Source organism: Sphaerodactylus townsendi, linkage group LG05 (genome assembly GCF_021028975.2).
Source record: "Sphaerodactylus townsendi isolate TG3544 linkage group LG05, MPM_Stown_v2.3, whole genome shotgun sequence".
NCBI classification, from domain to species: Eukaryota; Metazoa; Chordata; class Lepidosauria; order Squamata; family Sphaerodactylidae; genus Sphaerodactylus; species Sphaerodactylus townsendi.
Genome location: NC_059429.1, coordinates 25,633,929 through 25,652,420, shown reverse-complemented (window position 1 = coordinate 25,652,420; position 18,492 = coordinate 25,633,929). Strand labels below are relative to the sequence as shown.

General features: G+C 40.1%; 1 protein-coding gene across 1 annotated transcript in view; it reads right to left on the bottom strand.

The window, feature by feature from the left end:
* Positions 1-1,118: 1,118 nt before the first annotated feature.
* The window catches only part of RABGAP1L (RAB GTPase activating protein 1 like), a 189,429-nt gene continuing 172,055 nt past the window's right edge, over positions 1,119-18,492 (bottom strand). Inside the window, 2 exon segments of the mRNA XM_048496483.1 lie at positions 1,119-1,774; positions 2,006-2,098. Of these exon segments, the coding sequence (XP_048352440.1) occupies positions 1,760-1,774; positions 2,006-2,098 (108 nt within the window). The 3' untranslated portion in view covers positions 1,119-1,759.

Here is an 18,492-nt window from a genome sequence, read left to right as displayed (position 1 = left end):
TCCAGGAGATCTCTAGGCCCCACCTAGAGGTTGGTAATCCTAGAATGAAGGAAGCAGGAAAAGGGGGGAGACTAGGAGGATTATCAGGAAGGGGGGAAAGGAAATAGTGGGTGAGGGGGAAACAAGATATCCCCTGAAAGTCATTGAAGGTTCCCACTTGCAGAACACAATATTTAATATAATACTGGTATTACTAAGGAGTCCGGGTGAGGATACCCCAATCACATCAGATTTCAGAAGCTAAGCAGGGTTGGTCTTCTTTAGTATTTGGATGGGAAAGCATCAAAGAATTCCAGGGTCATTATGCAGATGAAGGCATTAGCAAACCACCTCTGTTAGTTTCTTGACTTGAAAACCCTACAAGGTCACCATGACTCAAATGCAACTTGATGGCACTTTACTCACACACTCTTCTAAGGAAATATTTCAACATCCATTATAATTGAGATATTTTTTCACAATCAATTGTTACTTCACTACTCTTCTTGCGGAAAAATAATGTTGCATAATATATACATTTCTCAATTCTTCCAACTGCTTTTTTCACCGTTTCCTTCCTGCTGTATTGGCTTGTCAGTACTGGAAGCAAGCAGTATTTTTTGTTAATAAATTTAATCAGAAAGCATAAAAAAACCATCTTAAGGGGTTACAAACAGGGAAGAAGAGAACAGCATACATTTTTTGACTTAGATTCAATCTGAAATTGAATAAATCCAAATCTAAAATCAGGCTGCTGACCCTCATATCTATGTAACAGAGGGGTTCTCCTGAACAATAATGGAAACATGTTGTACCTGTACTTCTGATCAATACTTTAACTGAAATAATAGACAGCTTATTCTCGAAGGCTTTCATGGCCGGATTCACCACAACCAGTAATAGACAACTGTTTATATCTGTCAACCCGTCTTGATTGCGAAGCAATTATTCTGACCTAGAATCCTGCTACACTTCAGATCAATATAATAATAATTATTATTATTATTTGCTTTTTCTGCCATTTGGGGGTCTTGGTCATTTATTCCAGTACATAATGGATAATATAGATTGGCATTTCGTTTGTATTTTTATCAATCAACTAGAAATTCAAATATGGATTAGAACCATGTTAACAAAAATTGGGAAAATATTTTATTAGATCAGTCAATAGTTTAAAACAGTGCAAGCCTCCAAACTTAACATCTAACATTTAACCGGCACATTTCAAGTATTCAGAGCACTTCACATACATTGTCTCAAGAATCCTTACAACAGCCCTGTAAGGTAGGCAAGTGTGAACATCCTCATATTACAGATGGAAAACCAAACTGGAGAGAATAATGGCTGAGAATAATGGCTAAGGTGAAGTTTGAATTTGGGACTACCTAGCTTACACTTTTAGTAACTCTACTTCACAGCAGCAATAATAAAAATGTAAGGCTTTACCTTAGTGATTTTCACTTTATCCCTGCCTATGCAACCATTATGACGAACCACTTGATCTAAAGTTTCCTATTCTCTCACACTCTGTGTGATCAAAACAACCACAAACACTAACGAAGCTTACAAAAGTTTTGCATTACATAGAGAAAAAAATAAGTCAGTCAGTCAGTCAGCCTTGAAAGCATTCGCCTTCCAAAATGTGCTTGTGGGTAGCATTCCTCCCACAGCTTTGTTTAAATCAAAAGGCACTCCTTTGGGTGTCAGGGGTAGAGAACCTCTCTGTTTTTCTCTGTATCCCATGAAGTTTCCCAGAAAAGCTCAACTGTAGAACAGTTACCTATAAACACACAAACTGAAAGAATAAAAGTGTTATATGGGACTGCTTGTAAGTCCCCATTTGGTGACTTTAAACAAAATACATATATTTCAAACAGCCATGAAGTGCCTGAACAGAACCATTTATAATGAGCTACAGCATACAGCACAGTACGGCTGTACACATCCACTCTTTACACTGCACCTGTGGTTTGTTTTCCTGCCACTGGGCAAAAGCATGGTGTCAGCATTCTTTGTTCCTCATTACCTTGTATCTGTCCAGAGGGTCCTCCTGTTGCAGTTGGTTCTCCCGCATCATTTGATACTCCCTCTCATATTTCTTCAGTTTTTTCGTGGGGACCTATAAAGGGATAAAGAAAGCTACGTTAGTGGTGTCCAGAGAATCAGGGGAGAAACGGGATGTTGCACTGAAACAGATACACAGGGAAGGAAACAAGAGCTCTGGACTTTTCTACTGAATTTCAGCAAACTTGAAACATGAACAAGCTAACATTGAAACTTCAGACAATGTGTAGATTGAAACTGCATGTATGTGTAGACTGCCCATAACAGAACATGACAAATATTGTTCCCACGATCAGCAGTGTTTGGTAGCACTGTTCGACTCCACGGACAGATTATGGGTAATGACCAAGAAAGAGCCAATATGAAAACAATGATGGATCCTGTCATCCATGACAACAATGATCCAGATCTCCTTAAAACTGTCTTTCAGCTGAGTAGCACTTCCAATTTCCTGGGACAGTGGGGGTTTTCATTCTAATATCCTCTTAAATACCTGCCCCTCCAATGAAGTTTAGCCAGTCCACTTGAATGCACCTGGGGCCCCCATCATCATATTCATCTGCCCGTTGCCAGACTGGCAGCATAGACATTTATCACTGCACTGTACATATTTTGGACTTATACAATCAGCAGCACAAAGTCCTCAAGGAATTATTAGTGAGCAACAGAGCATTCTGAAGATAATGGGTTGAATTCTGATCAAGGTTTCTGTGGGTATAATGATTTCCATGTACACTGTGTGACTCCCCCCTCCCCCCCCCCACACACGGCAACCCCAAATGCCCCCCAAATCCTATGTTTGGCTGCTGATTACATGGCAGGAAAATAGTGCTAAGTGGAAATCCTTATGCCTGCAGAAATGTTTGATCCGGTCATAGTCCTTGGTCCTGCTACCACTCAGGAAGGCTGGGTGAGAAGCCAAGAACCCATGCTATCTAAGATTTTCTGTGAGGGTCTGATACCATTTCCAGGTACTCAGCCTGAGTGCAGACAGTCTTCTTGGAGGTGGGCAGGCAAAAAAAAGAAGACATTTGAGATACATAGGCTGTGTGCAGATAGTTAACCATGCAGGCCCCAAGGAAGAAGATACTTGGACTGACAGAGGGCCTTAGATGGGTGCTCTAGTATCATCTGACTCTATGTGTCAGGAGGATATGTGAATATCCTGGCTGGAACTGCTTACAGGTTCCCCCTTATGGTGAGCAGTCCTGATGGTACTTGTACAGGAAGTCAGTGCCTGATCAGCATGGCGCCTGGTTCAGGAACCATTATACCTGACATTGTTTCTAGAGGCCTATTATTTGAATGCATTGGGGAGAAGATATAAAACAAACATCTGGATGAATTTTTGTATAGTGTGTCCATGTGTACAACTTTATACGTATAAACCATAAAATCAAGAAGCTTGTAGGGCCTCCGGTCACCTGGAGAGTCATATACACACAGCATCTATGCAGATATTTGTTCAAATATGTGGAGATGAGGGACAGGAACCATGTGTGATCCTACCACTTAACCTCTATGCATTCAAATAACATAGGTACAATGGTTATGAAGTCGACAGGTAGCTCTTGGGAAGAAAGGATGGGAAAAAACCAGTTTTAAACCACGTGACTGCTGTTTCATAGTATTCATCTCTGCCAGTTTCCTCCAATGGGATACTAAAGGATCCAGATTTTTCAGTAATTTCTATTCTTTATAACAAATAGATACGTGAATGAAGAACAGTGGGTTGGGGGTTGGTACACCTCTTCCAACCATGCAAGACATTCTTATTTCATCAACATTCAGCTGCAAATAACATTGACATATCCCAAAACTGCCAGTTCTCTGAGAAAATGCTTCAACTTAAAAATATTTTTCATTATGTAATCATCTGCAAGAGAAGAGAGGGAGTTGTGCCTAAAAATTTATTCCCTCTTTCCTTCGAACATTTGGTTTCCAAAGCTACTGTTAACACATTTCAAATTCAAACTTAGATTTTGAAGAACTGAAGATCAAAATGCCCTGCTGTTACTGCCTTGCTATGATGATGTGATTCTTACTTTGATTGTGCTCTGGGAAACAGCAGACTCCTATAATGGTTAGTTGCTAGGATACCTCTTAAAAGCATACATCTTGTGTTCTGTGGTGCTCTGAGACTGTCCTTCCACCAACAGAAGCTAGAAGACTACAGGAAATACAGGGCAAGTACATGAACTGAGGAGGAAACTGCTACCATCAAGGAAAGCAAAGTCAAGACTCTTCAGATATAGACAAGTGTTAGAAATACCAGAGCTGGTTGTTAAATGCAGTGTTTCACTTAAAAAAAAATTACACTGGATTTTAAAGACACAAAAAAGAAAGACAGTACTTGATTCTTATTCAGCAGACCTAGTTTGGGGACTGTGTATCTACTATGAGTGCATGAAGTCAGAGACTGTTCATTGCTAATGCTAAGTTTGTTTGTACTACAAAGGCAGAATAGTATATTTTCTTCCCCCCCATTTTTCTTAAAGGGCATTCTAGTCAACCACCTTGTAGTAAATAACTGTTAATAAGAGAATTTTTTTAAAATAACACTTTTGAAATGATCTTATTACACAAAGCTTATCTCAGATTCTATTCATCTCCTCAGAACAGAGACGAGAAGCAAATCACCACACGAAGCATATTATCTCAAGTTTCAAAATATTTCTTTGTCAGTTTTGCTTTAGTTGTCAGTGTGTGTTTTACACAAAACGAGAGACCCATTCATCCCTCTATTAAACTACAAGAAATTTAATCTGTAGAACTGATGTCACATCAGAAGACAATGCAAAAAACCTCTTCTAGGAAGCCTGATTAATCATTAATTCTTCCCCCACGGGAAAGAAAGGGCATGTCTCCAATGCAGAAGTGTGGTCAGGTTGTTCGATTAAAACCAGGATTAACTGGTTCCACCAGGGGGGCTCCAGCACATAAACTTTATCTGATTTGAGAGAGAAGACAACATTCCACCTGAGAAGGAACCATGTCACTGGCATTGGCCACATAGTCCAAAGACACAAACAGTACTCACAGGCTTCCATTAGTCATTCTTCAGCAACACATCAGTTTATATCTGAAGCTAAGTGGTAGGCTGACAGTTAAGGCCACATTAGTTTATGCCACTGTTATTGCAACTGCAGCACAATTCTACTATGTTGCTGATGCAAAATTATCTAGTCTCTACTGCATGAACTGCTACATGCCTCCCTCAGAGCAGAAGTGGCGTAGTGGTTAAGAGCAGGTGCACTCTAATCTGGTTTGATTCCCTGCTCTGCCGCTTGAGCTGTAGAGGCTTATCTGGGGAACTAGATTAGCCTGTGCACTCCAACACACGCCAGCTGGGTGACCTTGGAGTAGTCACAGATCTTCAGAGCTCTCGCAGCCCCACCCACCTTACAGGATGTTTGTTGTGGGAGGAAGGGAAAGGAGATTGCAAGCTCCTTTGAGTCTCCTTACAGGAGAGAAAGGGGGGTATAAATCCAAACTCTTCCTCTTCTTCTATGTAGACAATACAAGCGAGTAAATAACATTCCACTGTTGTCCCAAGACACTCCCCTCCGGTAATTTCAGCTACAAATCAGAAAGAGATAAAAAATAATGCAGTTTCCTAACAGCAGATACCTTCAGTATATTCAAAGACTGACGTATGCTCCCTAAATTAAACATCATCTTCTTTATGAATGTATAATATAGGCAGCTTAGGTAAGAGTTCAAGTTGCTTGCATTTTTCTTGTTATTGTCGAAATGTTAAAGAGACAGTAGCTCAAACAAATGAAATGTACAGTACAGCAAATTACAGACTATTAAAAAAATTATCCTACCCTTTTTAGGAGTCTGTCTGCACTTAAATAGACTCCGGGGACACATGTAATGCAGTAGTACAAACCAATCAGATATTACTAGCTAAAGAGACAAAAATTGTACGCTGCTAAAGAAAGCCAGCACATTGCATTTGGGGCATTTGCTTTTTTGGAGCATTTGCTTTTCATAGCCAAGTGTGAACCAATTGGCCATGCTGGCAGGGGCTGATGGGAATTGTAGTCCATAACATCTGGAGTGCCAAAGGTTCGCCACCACGGACCTATGCTCAGCTCTTCCACCCTAGAAAAAAAGACTGGACAAGGCAACGTAAGGGGTTTCCATGAACTGTCAGGGCTTACCTACTTATTACCTGGCCCTTAAATACATGCATATGGTGTGTGGGCAGTGGTGGGATCCAAACATTTTAGTAACAGGTTCCCATGGTGGTGGGATTCAAACTGTGGCGTAGCGCCAATGGGGCTGGGTGGGGCACGAAGGGGGCGTGGTGGGGCATTCCGGGGCGGGGCATTCCTTGGCGGGGCTGTGGCAAGGACGCAGCCGCTGCGCCAGTCCTTGGGCGGGAAACGAATGCACGCAGGCGCAGGCTGCCACACACGCCGATGCACCTCCTGCTAGACTGCTTCAAGTTCTGCGTGCTACTGCTGAGAGGAGGGGCGTAACTAAGACAAAATTCACGTGGCAAAATCACCAATTAGTAACCCCCTCTCGGCACACACAAATAATTAGTAATCTACTCTTGGGAACCTGTGAGAACCTGCTGGATCCCACCTCTGTGTGTGGGTGTGTATTTAGCTTTTAAAAATTATTTAGCTTTTTATCCCATACAAATAAAACATAGCATATACCAGTGATGGTGAACCTTTTCGAGACTGAGTGCCCAAATTGCAACCCAAAACCCACTTATTTATCACAAAGTGTCAACGCGGCAATTTAACCTGAATATCCCCCTCAAGCAGGGGCCAGCCTGGTGTAACCTCCAGCAAGTCCCACATGCGCCGCTCTGCGCCTCTCTAGCATCTCTGCCCGCCCCACTCCCAGGCAGCAGCCACCTGGAGCACAGGCACCAGGCCTGCCAGCCGAGTCCTCCATGCTCACTGAGGTGCACGCACATCAAGTCCAGTGGTCTAGATGTTTGTGTGTGTGGGTAATTCCCCCCCCCCACACACACACACACATGACGAACTCTGTGCACACGTGCCCACAGAGAGGGCTCTGCCACCTCTGGCACCCGTGCCATAGGTTCGCCACCACTGGATATACTCTGTACACACCCTTCCCAAGCGCATTTAGAACATAATGGTGCAATCCAAGAGAACCTCTCTTATACATAAATGAAGCAGTGCAAGAGGGGACCATTTGTTGTCTTGTGGCATTGCACCACACACCTTTCCATTGGTCTGCACCTCAAAAATGAGATCAGCCTCTCCTCTCCACAAATCCCTGCATAAATCTCATGGCAAGAAAAAAAATACCATAACTGATGCAATGCATGAGGCAGGTTGCAACCTGTAACCAGTTTAATTAATCAAAGCTTCAGTTGATGCGAGGCGGGGCTATTCTAATTAGTGAGGGTGAAAGTTAAGTCACACTTGTTTCTTTGGTGGAGGGCTGTTTTGATTCACTTCCAGAGACAGCTTTTGTTTCTTGCACTTTTGCACACTTTCGCTTATGCAGAAAAGCACCTGCACTGAGGTTTGAGTCCTGTACACACCTATTTAGATAACTTTAAAGACAATCAATTTGTGACCTCACTCACTGGGAATAAGCCCAATTGAACAAACTGGGTCTGACTGAGAAAATACAACAAATATTTGTGACCTCACTCACTCACTGGGAATAAGCCCAATTGTGACCTCACTCACTCACTGGGAATAAGCCCAATTGTGACCTCACTCACTGGGAATAAGCCCAATTGAACAAACTGGGTCTGACTGAGAAAATACAACAAATATTCATACAAGTTCTGATGACACTTGAATGAAATGTAACCAAAGGCACCAAACCTGTATCAGTAGCTAAAACAGGTTTATAATCAGTTAAACATCAACAAATATGCAACTCCTGCATTGCAGGGGGTTGGACTTGATGGCCCTTGGGGTATCTTCCAACTCTATGATTCTATGATTTAAAAGCCCAGCACAGTATACGTAACTGTGTACCATAACACATGGTAGTAAATGGCAAAAAACTACTAAATCGAATACAGTGTTTTATAGATAAGCTTTTCAATCTTTTCATCACACTGAATTTCAACACAACAGATGTGACAAACAGGAGAAGGGGACTGAGGAACAAAAGACCCCCTGCTTTTGCTGTGGACTCTCTTGCTTCGCCAAGGTTCCATATCCAAAGCAGTGAATCTAAATGAATGGGTCAAGTGTACACACAGCAGCAATCAACAGAATGCACTGGCTGTATAATGAGGTACAACTGTGAACAAGTACAATATTTACGTGAATCAGTAAAGTGCATATAGGCACGGCAAAGCGGGTCACCAACACAAGCCTTTCCCAGTAAATAATAAGAAACAGAGAAGGTACAGTGGTTTGGAGTGTGTTGTACAACAGGACCCAATCCAAAAGAATCCAGAACGAGTTCCCAGGTAAATACTTGTTTTAGTCAAGTCAATATCCACTTCATCAAGTGCCCATTTCTAATCCTGGAACAATCTTATGAGTTCAAATATACTTTGCCAAAGTAGGTTCCATTTCTTGCAGGCTCACAAGCTCAACAGCCAGCTCTAAACGCTTGGGGTTTTTTGTAGTTTTATTTCACTGCTCAATTGCTAATACGAAATAGATGTTTATTTTATTAAATTTCTATACCACCCCTCCCCTCTTGAGCTCAGGGTTATTTACAACAAAGCACATACATATGTAACATCATAATAAATACAATAAAATTATAAAACTATAAATTTAAATTTAAAACACTACATACTTCCTCTCAAACATGATGGCGACGGCATCCAATTTTAACTGAGCTTGATTAATCTTAAAGAAGAGGGGAGGGCTAGAAAACAAAGTTACATAATTCTGGCAGGGGCTGATGGGAATCGTAGTCCACAGACATCTGGAGGGGCAGAGTTGGACACTCCTGCTCTAAAAACTGCACAGCACTAGTAGTTAGAATTTTCCTATCCTTATGAATCAGCAAATGTCACTGATAGTCAAGGTAGAGAATATATAGGGCAATCAACTTTTGTTGCTATTATTAGACAGATTTTTAACACAATTTACATTTTACATTGTGCAATAAGGCAAGGCTGAAATAACACTCTAAATGCAGAGGTCCAGAAGTCCCAGAGTGTCAGACTAGGATCTGGGATAGCCAAATACAAATTCACAGTCTGCTAAGGAAGTTTTCTGAGTGACTTTCAGCCAGTCACACTATGTTACCTGATAGGGCTATTGTTGTGAGGAGTTAGAATAGAGAAGGGGAGAATGTGGCAAGTAGATTTAGGTCCCCCTAGGGGAGAAAAGTAGGGCATATTTGAAGTTACTTTTAAAAAATCAAATCACTAATCTGAAAGCACTCTGTGATTCAGCAATCCCAGAGGATGAACTTCTACCAAATGTTAAGGCAATGCATTGTGCTGATCCAAAGATCTGCTCTTTGGGTCACATTGCATAGGAAGCTGAGTGCCACACAAGCACATGTCACACAGAGAAAAGCGGCAGCAATTATTTCTTGGTCTCAGCACAGACATGTTGGTTCCATTCTAAAGAGTACTTCATGAAATGCAAAGATCATAAAGAAATTTTTTTCTTAGCTGAAGTTAATATTTGAGAGATTAATGCCTTATATATGCTTGCTACCAAGAAGCAGAATCACAACATTTGTGCTCATAGTGCCAGGAGCACGGAATCTAAATTTACACAATGTAAGCACTATTACTCTAAAGCAGATAAGACAGTAATTAGTAATGAGAATATGAAAGACTGCAAAGAAAGTTTTATTGTTTTTCTGCAGGAAAATGGCTTCATGAAAATTTGCTTCAATCATACTCATTAGCCTATTTTTTTCCTAACAACATAGTTCAAACGAGCATTATCTTTACCTAGAATGAATAGTTAGCAGAAGATCATATTTATTATGCAATATGTAACAGCCAGTACCTACTGCACAGACCTGCTCTCCACAATGTGGGATCTATGGGCCAAATGGTACTCACCAGTACATTTCTTGACGCCCACTTACTCTTACTCAAAGTAAAGAGCCAATTCTAGCTTCACTCTATGTCAATGGAATAGGAGGTACTCCGGAACCATCCAAGAGGCATCATCTTTGTGTCTGCATGGAAAACCCGACTGGATGCAGCTGCCTGTATCAAAGTAGCATGCTTGGCTTATAACACCCTAATATTTTGTACACCCTTCCAGAGTGTTGTGAGTGGACTCCTCTCTGTGGCAGCCATTTTATGGATTCACCCACTACTTGTTCTAGAAATTCCAAGAGGGTCCATATGATCAGCAAGGTTGGGCATCACTAATGGTCCAATCCAGATCTAAACATTGAGAAGAACTCTTTTATTTCAGGCTTGTACTGATAGATACTTTGGACCAACTGGTAAACTATGATGATGAGTTTTTGTCATTTTCTCAGCTGAGATCTAGATATGACTTGTCAACTTCAGCTGGACAGGAACATTTACAACTGCAACATCAGTTGGTATCTAAATAGAGCCCTGCAGCATTAAATGTCTTAGAATGCTCTTTGCTCCCGGAAACACTAATTGAATCAACGTAGAAAATGAAACCTACAATATTTGTCTATAAATATTTGATGTCAATTAATAAAGATGACATGCAGAGTCTCAGGAATGTATGGAATAAGGAGCTAGACTGCCCTATTTTGCCAAAGCAATGGGATATGTCCACCTGCTCCTTCCACAGTTCTTAAATTATGACTTATCCAGCAAAAAAAATGATATATAGGATATGCTGAACATCACAGTGACTCTTTAGCAAAGTGTCTAACATTGTAACTCGCAGAATGTGACTATTAAGCATATGTTTTGGGTCCGTCCAGTCACTTGGTTTTTCTGGTAAGAAGTTATTACTCAGGTCAATTTTGAATTAGAATGTTCATTGATTTTTAAGGATGCTTATGTACATTTAAAGTATCTGCCTGTCTCATAGAGTCTAACCAGTGGTCAATAAGAATAGACCCTGTCTCCTTACTATGGCTAAAAGACGTATTAAAAACAATTGAAAGATAAATACCCACCTCTGGTAAATCGAAGGACTGAGGACTCTAGAACTCCATTAATATTTGAACACATGGCATATAGATCTATTTATAGATAGTTGAAACCTTTTATAGAAACTTCTGTGTAGATCTGCCACTTTTTATATTTTTTTCCTCTACTTTATGTATAGCTGTTAAAATTATTTTAAGTTGCTGGATTTTCTGTTTTTTCTCCCTTGTTCTTTTTTGTTTAATTCTAAAGAACTATTTTTAAAGGGTTGGACATCTCTGCTGGAGACAGAGCCCATATGTATTTCAAGTAATAGATTATCTGATGGGGATCAGGGAGACCCAGGTATGAATCCCCACTCTGTCATGGAAATTTGCTGGGTGAGTTTGGGCTCATGTTTCTCTCTTAGCCTAAACTACCTCATAGGACGGTTGTTACAAATGAGCAAAAGTTGTTTTGCAATTAAGCATACATGTCACAATCCTCATCCTCCATTACAGAATTATAACTGCAATAAACATAAAAACAAATGGTATCATTTGTAAAATGGAAGATGCTAACTATTTATTGATAACAATGCTGTAAGACAGTGTAGGTATCTGTTGGGAAGAAAACCGCCTCTCATGTCTTAATTTCTATGAAAAAAGTGCAAAAGAGAGGCCTAACGGCTTCAAACCATGGCTACAAGAGTGCAATCCGGATGTCAGAATATGGAAAGTTCTGCGTACCAGCCCTGGCTCAGAGCAACTCTATCTCAAACCTGAAACAAACTTTTCCATTTTGAAGTTCAACTGAATTTGGTAAATGAGCAAAAGTTGTTTTGCAATTAAGCATACATGTCACAATCCTCATCCTCCATTACAGAATTATAACTGCAATAAACATAAAAACAAATGGTATCATTTGTAAAATGGAAGATGCTAACTATTTATTGATTAACAAAAGTCTAATACATTGCAAAGTCATCACAATAAATTCTTAGCGGTGGTTAGTTAACATCACAGCAGGAGACGCAAGATGACATGTATTAGGTCATTTCATTTTATCTAACACACAATATTTGTTCTTTGTTAGTTCTGGATCACCACATTTTATTATTTTGTTCTTGTTAAAACACATTGGGAGGGGTAATTTAAGATGGAAAACTAAAATGTTTCAAACCAAATAAACAAGATCTTCCATAGTGCTGGGTCTCGTATCAAAGCATTCCACTTGGAATGAAACCAATCATGTAATGCTTGAATATACTCCAATAAAAATGCTGTATAGAAGATCTCACAAATGTAAAAATGCAAACCCTCCCATCAGTATTTCCCTTACCAAGATATGGGAACTTATAAGCCAGGTCAAGATATGAGAACTCATAAGCCAGGACAAGATTTTGGACATGACCGCACAGTAAAAAAAATAAATATCACCTGTACCTAAGCAAGAGAATAGGGATGACCGTGCATAAAATTCTCAGATAATCTTGCATAATTGTACTTTCAACTGCACCCCACTGGATTGGGTTTTTTGTTTTGTTTTGCTGAGCATGCTCCCCAAATAAAAGACCTTACCACTGGGCAGAGATTCTACAGAGCACAGCTTCCAGTAGGTGGAAAATAGAGATGAGATAGAGAAGACACTCATCCAATAATAATCTTCAGCAACTGACAAACATCAGCTTCTCAGTGCTCCACCATTCCCTCACTGAAGCTGCAGGATTTGATTAAACTTCTCTCATTGTATAGGGAGGCAAATCTCTGTAATCCTCACACCACCAGCTGTGTATGATGAAGTTCAGTGTTTGACTTTAATTTAAAATGTGTAAAGAGGAATAAACTAGCAAAGAAGACTACAGCAAGAGCAATACCAAATACAAGAACCATCAAGAACAAAAATTGCCTGCCAGACTCTTCTACTCACCCCCAAAACCTTATATCCTAGTTCTATGATGAATTTTAGTTGTTGTTGTAAGCTACTTGGAAAGCCAAATGTGTCTGAAAAGAGAGGAATAGATGTACAAAGCAAACAACACCATTGCTTATGAAAAGGTATAACCCAATATGATAAAAATAAATGGGGAGGGGGGAGCAAGATTACTACTTCACAAAAAGTACAGCCACACAAACACAAAAACAAACTGAGGAACCTTTAGACAAGTTGTTATCTTTGCCTAACCTACCCCATAGACCCTCCATTTCTACCACTGAGAGCTACCCACACAAAATGGAAGCCAAAACAATCTACTAGAGCAGGTGCTGAAGAAACAGAAATACGTAGCCCTCACACACACACAAAAATATTTATGATGTAAATTGCTCAGAGTCCTTGTAAACGGAGTTGGGGGAAGGGGTGAAATAATCAAATAATAAATAAATACAATTTCCAGTCAGATTAGTTACTGTGGCAGTGATTTGTAGTGGTGCTGGTGATGACCCCTCTCATCGGACTGTCGGCCAAACTTTAATGCATGTTTCTGTGTGCGTGTGTCAGACCTAAACAAACCCATTTGGAAACATAAATGCTAGTTTTAATAAGACAAGTGAAAACTGAATGAGTGGTGGCCAGTAAAAGGGATGACTGTATGTAAGCAGGAGTTTAGGGAACAAAGTAAACTCCGCAAAGACTCTAATAAATGATCTGGATGTGTTTTTCTTGGAAACATCGGTGCAAAGTTGGTCTGAGAAAACAGAGAGAAAAGCTCACTTGATACTGACACAGCAAGAACAGGCATGTGTTAGCTCAGTGGGGAAATTCAGTGCATTTAACAAACTAAGCTGGAGCAGTAAGTTGATGTGGAAATGCCCATTGAAAGGCTCTCAGTTCAGACTGATCCGATGGGGTCTGCAACCTGCAGCTCTCCAGATGTTCATGGACTACAAATCCCATCAGCCCCTGCCAGCATGGCCAATTGATGGGAATTGTAGTCCATGAACATCTGGAGAGCCGCAGGTTGCAGACCCCTGGCTGGATATTCTAAGCTCCAGTTTAATGAGGCAACCAATATTGCCTCCAAATGTCAGATTGCTTCTTCACATCTGGAGCCCTTCCCTTGCTTTGTCTGAAAGCTTTCCCGGGATCCTGGATCTTCCTCCTCCTCTCCTCTAGCCAGAGAGACACTTCCATTAGATCTGGGTGTCTTTGCATTAATATTCCCTTTAAGCAACATATTCTGTAAAGGCAATTACCAACATTAGCAAAAGCACATTTGCATTAGACAGGACCCAGCAGAATATGAATGTTTTCGGTTGGTTTGATCTAATTCCAGTTCATAAGGAACAGATTATACATTACCCAAAACCTGCTCCATACTAAGTACTAGAATTGCTTACCAAAGTAAATGTTTTTGACCGCAAACCTAGGACATGCTTATCAGGAATGTTTAGTTTTATTTTAATAGCAACTACCTCAGTATTCTTCTAGCGGCTACCATTTTTGTCTTTCTGCAGGCTGGAATTCCAAATAGGAAAGAAAGATCCAATAAAATCTTGTCGTTCTAATATTTCTTGTTTTATCCCTTTCCCTGAACATATATTGCAAATGTTCACAGAAACCACACCACATATTTCATTATTCCTTTTGCCCTGTCACAGTATGACACTTGCCCTGTAGAAATGCCTGTGCTGTCCTTAACAGTTAGATCCAACACAGGGTCAATGAACAGCAACAATCAAAACAGACTGCAATGTATTTGTGTGGCATGTGACTTTGAATGGGCGTATGCTGAGTGGGAGCTTCTGCAAGGAAATTCTAGGTGAGAGGAAGACCCTAGCCCTGTACTGCGTGGGAGAATTCTCAGAACTGATGATACTGGATTATAAGCGTACAAGATTTCACAATACAGATGAGGCAGTGAAACTGGACAGAATCTAAATATTCTGCTAATTAAGTATGGGAAGGCTCACAGTTTTTTGGCATCAGAAATGTTTCAGGGATAATAAAAAGTATTCATCTTTTTGTACTATGGCCAAAGAAAGATCAGATCACCTGATGTTTTGACATTCTATGCAGTTTTCTTAGACGGAAAAGAAGTGCCCATCACTCAGTCATCACTGAAAACGATATCCAGTGGACGCAGCGCAACAGCAAAGGGTGCAAGCTGTGAGCCAGAAAAATCCCTTCTCCAAATCTCTTTTCAGACACAGACACATCAGGCGGCCTTAGATAATTAACTTGCTTGTGACTATATCTCAAAATGAGGATAACACAACCAACCTCTCTTAGGGTTATTGAGGGGTACTAAATTAGCACTTCAACATTCTAAAGCACAATACATTACTAATCTATTTCTCCTTTGTATAAATACTGTATTACCTCTAGTTCCGGTTTAGCAAAGTTGGACCCAAGCACATATTCTCTTTGAAACTCAACTAAAAAGTGGAAAGGGGAAAGTGGAAAAGGGGAAAGTGAGGATGGGGTATGAGTCTGAAATTGTGTGCATCGAGGAATGCTGCTGTAAATTTCGTTGTGCGTGCACAATGACAATAAAATGCTTATGCTTATGCTTAAAAGAAAATTGTATGAAGAAAATAACTTGTGTTCCTGCTTCCCTTTAAAAATGTTGGTAATTTTCCCATAATTGCTAAGGTTCTAAGATTTCTCAGTGATGTATTTTATTAGTCCAGCTACTGTAAAAACTGCAGTCCTCTTTCTTAATACAGCCTTTCCTATCAAGGACCTCCAAAACTAATATGATTCCAAGAGACAAAACAAATGCCCAATATAAATCAACCATAAAACCAAAAGCCTTTAACAGATAAACTGGCATGAGGTTTTAGGTCTAAATCATGATTTCAACCGAAATCAGAGTAACTGGGCACTTTTGGTTTGCTTCTGGCTGGCTAGGCATGGTCACCACTCAATTTCCAGCTCTAGGATCCCCTCCTGAAAGGAAGGGTGATTATGAACAAGTCACTAACAGAACACACAGAGTCCCAAAATGCCCATCAACACTTGTTGTATCTTGTTTTATCCCTTCAGGAAAGAAAGAATTCAAAATCAACTATTTATGGACACTGCATGCTCAAGCACTGTATAATATTTGTTTAGGGAGTGTGCTGGCAATATCAGCGGTCAACAGGAGAACTGTATGAGTTCACTGTACTTCAGATATCTGTATAATTTAGGGCTGACACCAAAGTGAAAGATTTCAAATGGAATGTACTTTGATTCGGATTGGACTGGATTATTCCATTTTACACCAGGTTTGTGCAGAAAAATTGAGAATTAAAATTCCCCAGGATAAAGCCACTAAGCTCTCGTACAAGCAGCACAATAGCCAGTCTGTGTTTGATCCTACGAAATACCAAGTATTGCGTATGAATGCTACCTTTCTCCTCACTTTCTATAAACAAATTCTAAGTAAAACAAAACACAGCAGGTGGGGATATTTTACATAAATTGGAGACTTAAGCTTACCAGTTCAACGAGTTAAGCAAGGCCAGCCATCGACACAAACAGCTGCCTAGAGGCATCAAAGTCTGTTTAGTGTAGCAACTCCAAGGTTGAGCCAATCAGCCTTCCAGCAAATAACAATAAGCCACATTGGTATTATTCTCACTGGTGCACGAGAGAGTAATATTTGTGAGAGTGTCATAGCAATAGATGTGGGGAATTGCATCAAGTCAGTGAGGGTCAAGGCAGAGCAAGGAGAAACACTTTCCTATAATTAACAACACAGCCAATAATATTTCACAAACTGGACACCTACCACATATTTGGGTTTGCTGATTGCCACCAAACTGGCCAGAAAATCTTCATCGTACAGCTGGCTAAAAACATGGGAGTCATAGGCCACTACAATCGAAATTTCTTCCATCATTTTGTTGTCACACTCTCTGTTAGCAGTGGCCAGCAACAGGTTCAGTATTCAATGACAGAGAAGTAGTTCAGCTCTGTGCCGGTTGCTCAAACCCACCTGATGAGGCTAAGTGGGTGGAGTATCACAGAACGAACAGAGGAAAAACACACACAGAGAGAGAGAGAGAGAGAGAGAGAGAGAGAGAGCAGCCAATCAGATCTGCTTCTGTGTGCCGCTTTCCTCTGGGAGTCTCGCTGATCTTTGCAGAAGTCCAATTTAAACGCTTGTTTATATGTTCAGAAAATATTAAAACCGTTCATTACGGCAGCCTTCGATTTAGAACTTCTTCAACCAGCATGAAAACGGGGGGGGGGGGTGAGGTGACCTTTTGAAAACTTCAGTTCATAGGTGTAATTTCTCTTGTATTTCTCATAAATGCGACATTTGCTTAAATGCAATATTTCACCACATGTAAAAAATATTTTCAATGGAGCAGTCTAAATTTCTTATACAGACTTGCTTTAATTTTATTTCCACAGAAAGACCAAAGAGATTCTGCCATCCTTGGAATGTTTCAGAGGATCTTATCAGACACCCAAGGAAAAATGCTGCTTCTCTGGTAGTTTTGCTCTGCCTGGGAGCTTTATTCTTTTCTCTAGGAATTATACCAACATTGAACAGAAATATGGTGGCTTCAGCAGTCTTTGTGATTGCCGTCTTGAAAACATCTCACACAGCTGTACGATTGCAATGATGGTTTTCTTCATTAATCTAAAAGCAAGATTATACCTCAGGATGAAGTCTTATTCAAGTAATACTCACTTAAAATAAAATGTACATTCTTGTCCAAGAAACAGAAGAGTAGGAATCCACATTTTCATCTGCAGATATGTGAAACCTCCTAAAGTTTGTAAAATGCATGTGGGATGAGGTAATGTCAGAATACTAAATGCTATAAAATGATAACGTTACTACTGGCAGTAACTAAATCATTAGTAAGGTGAACAAAAAATGGCAGATCTGGGGAAAAATGAGTATTTTGAACCAAAGTTATTTGAAGATTTGCAAAGTGATGAAAAAATCCATGTCCCCCAAGTTCACTGTAAGTTCACCATCACACTGAAAGGCAATCTTCTTGGATCAAGAACAAAAAAAAAAATCCAAAATCATGTTCTCATCTTACATACATTACACCTTTCACATTTTCCAGACATTTTGTTCCCTCAATAGCAAAACCAAGATGTACAAAAAGATAGAAGCATGCATTTATCACACACAAGGATACATTTCAGACACTGCAAAAAAAAAATCCTTTGACATTTCCTAGTACAAGTGTCGTTCACACATTGGTCCACGCTTGCTTTTTTTAGAATCAAATACAGTATCATCAACTTTCCTCTTCTCTTCACCACATTTTCCTTGGGTGTCACACTGTAGAAGATTACATGTTTATCTTCAACAGGAGGAAGACCGTTGAATGGGGAAGTTGGTCACAGCCACAGCGTTTAAGATGAAAAAAAAAAGTCCACTTTAATAAGGGAGGGATAAAAGGTCATGTTATCGCTAGGAAACAGTGGAGAATTTTAATAGGCTTAAGGCAGGCAAAATGCAAAGCTTGACGAAGTCCTTGTGA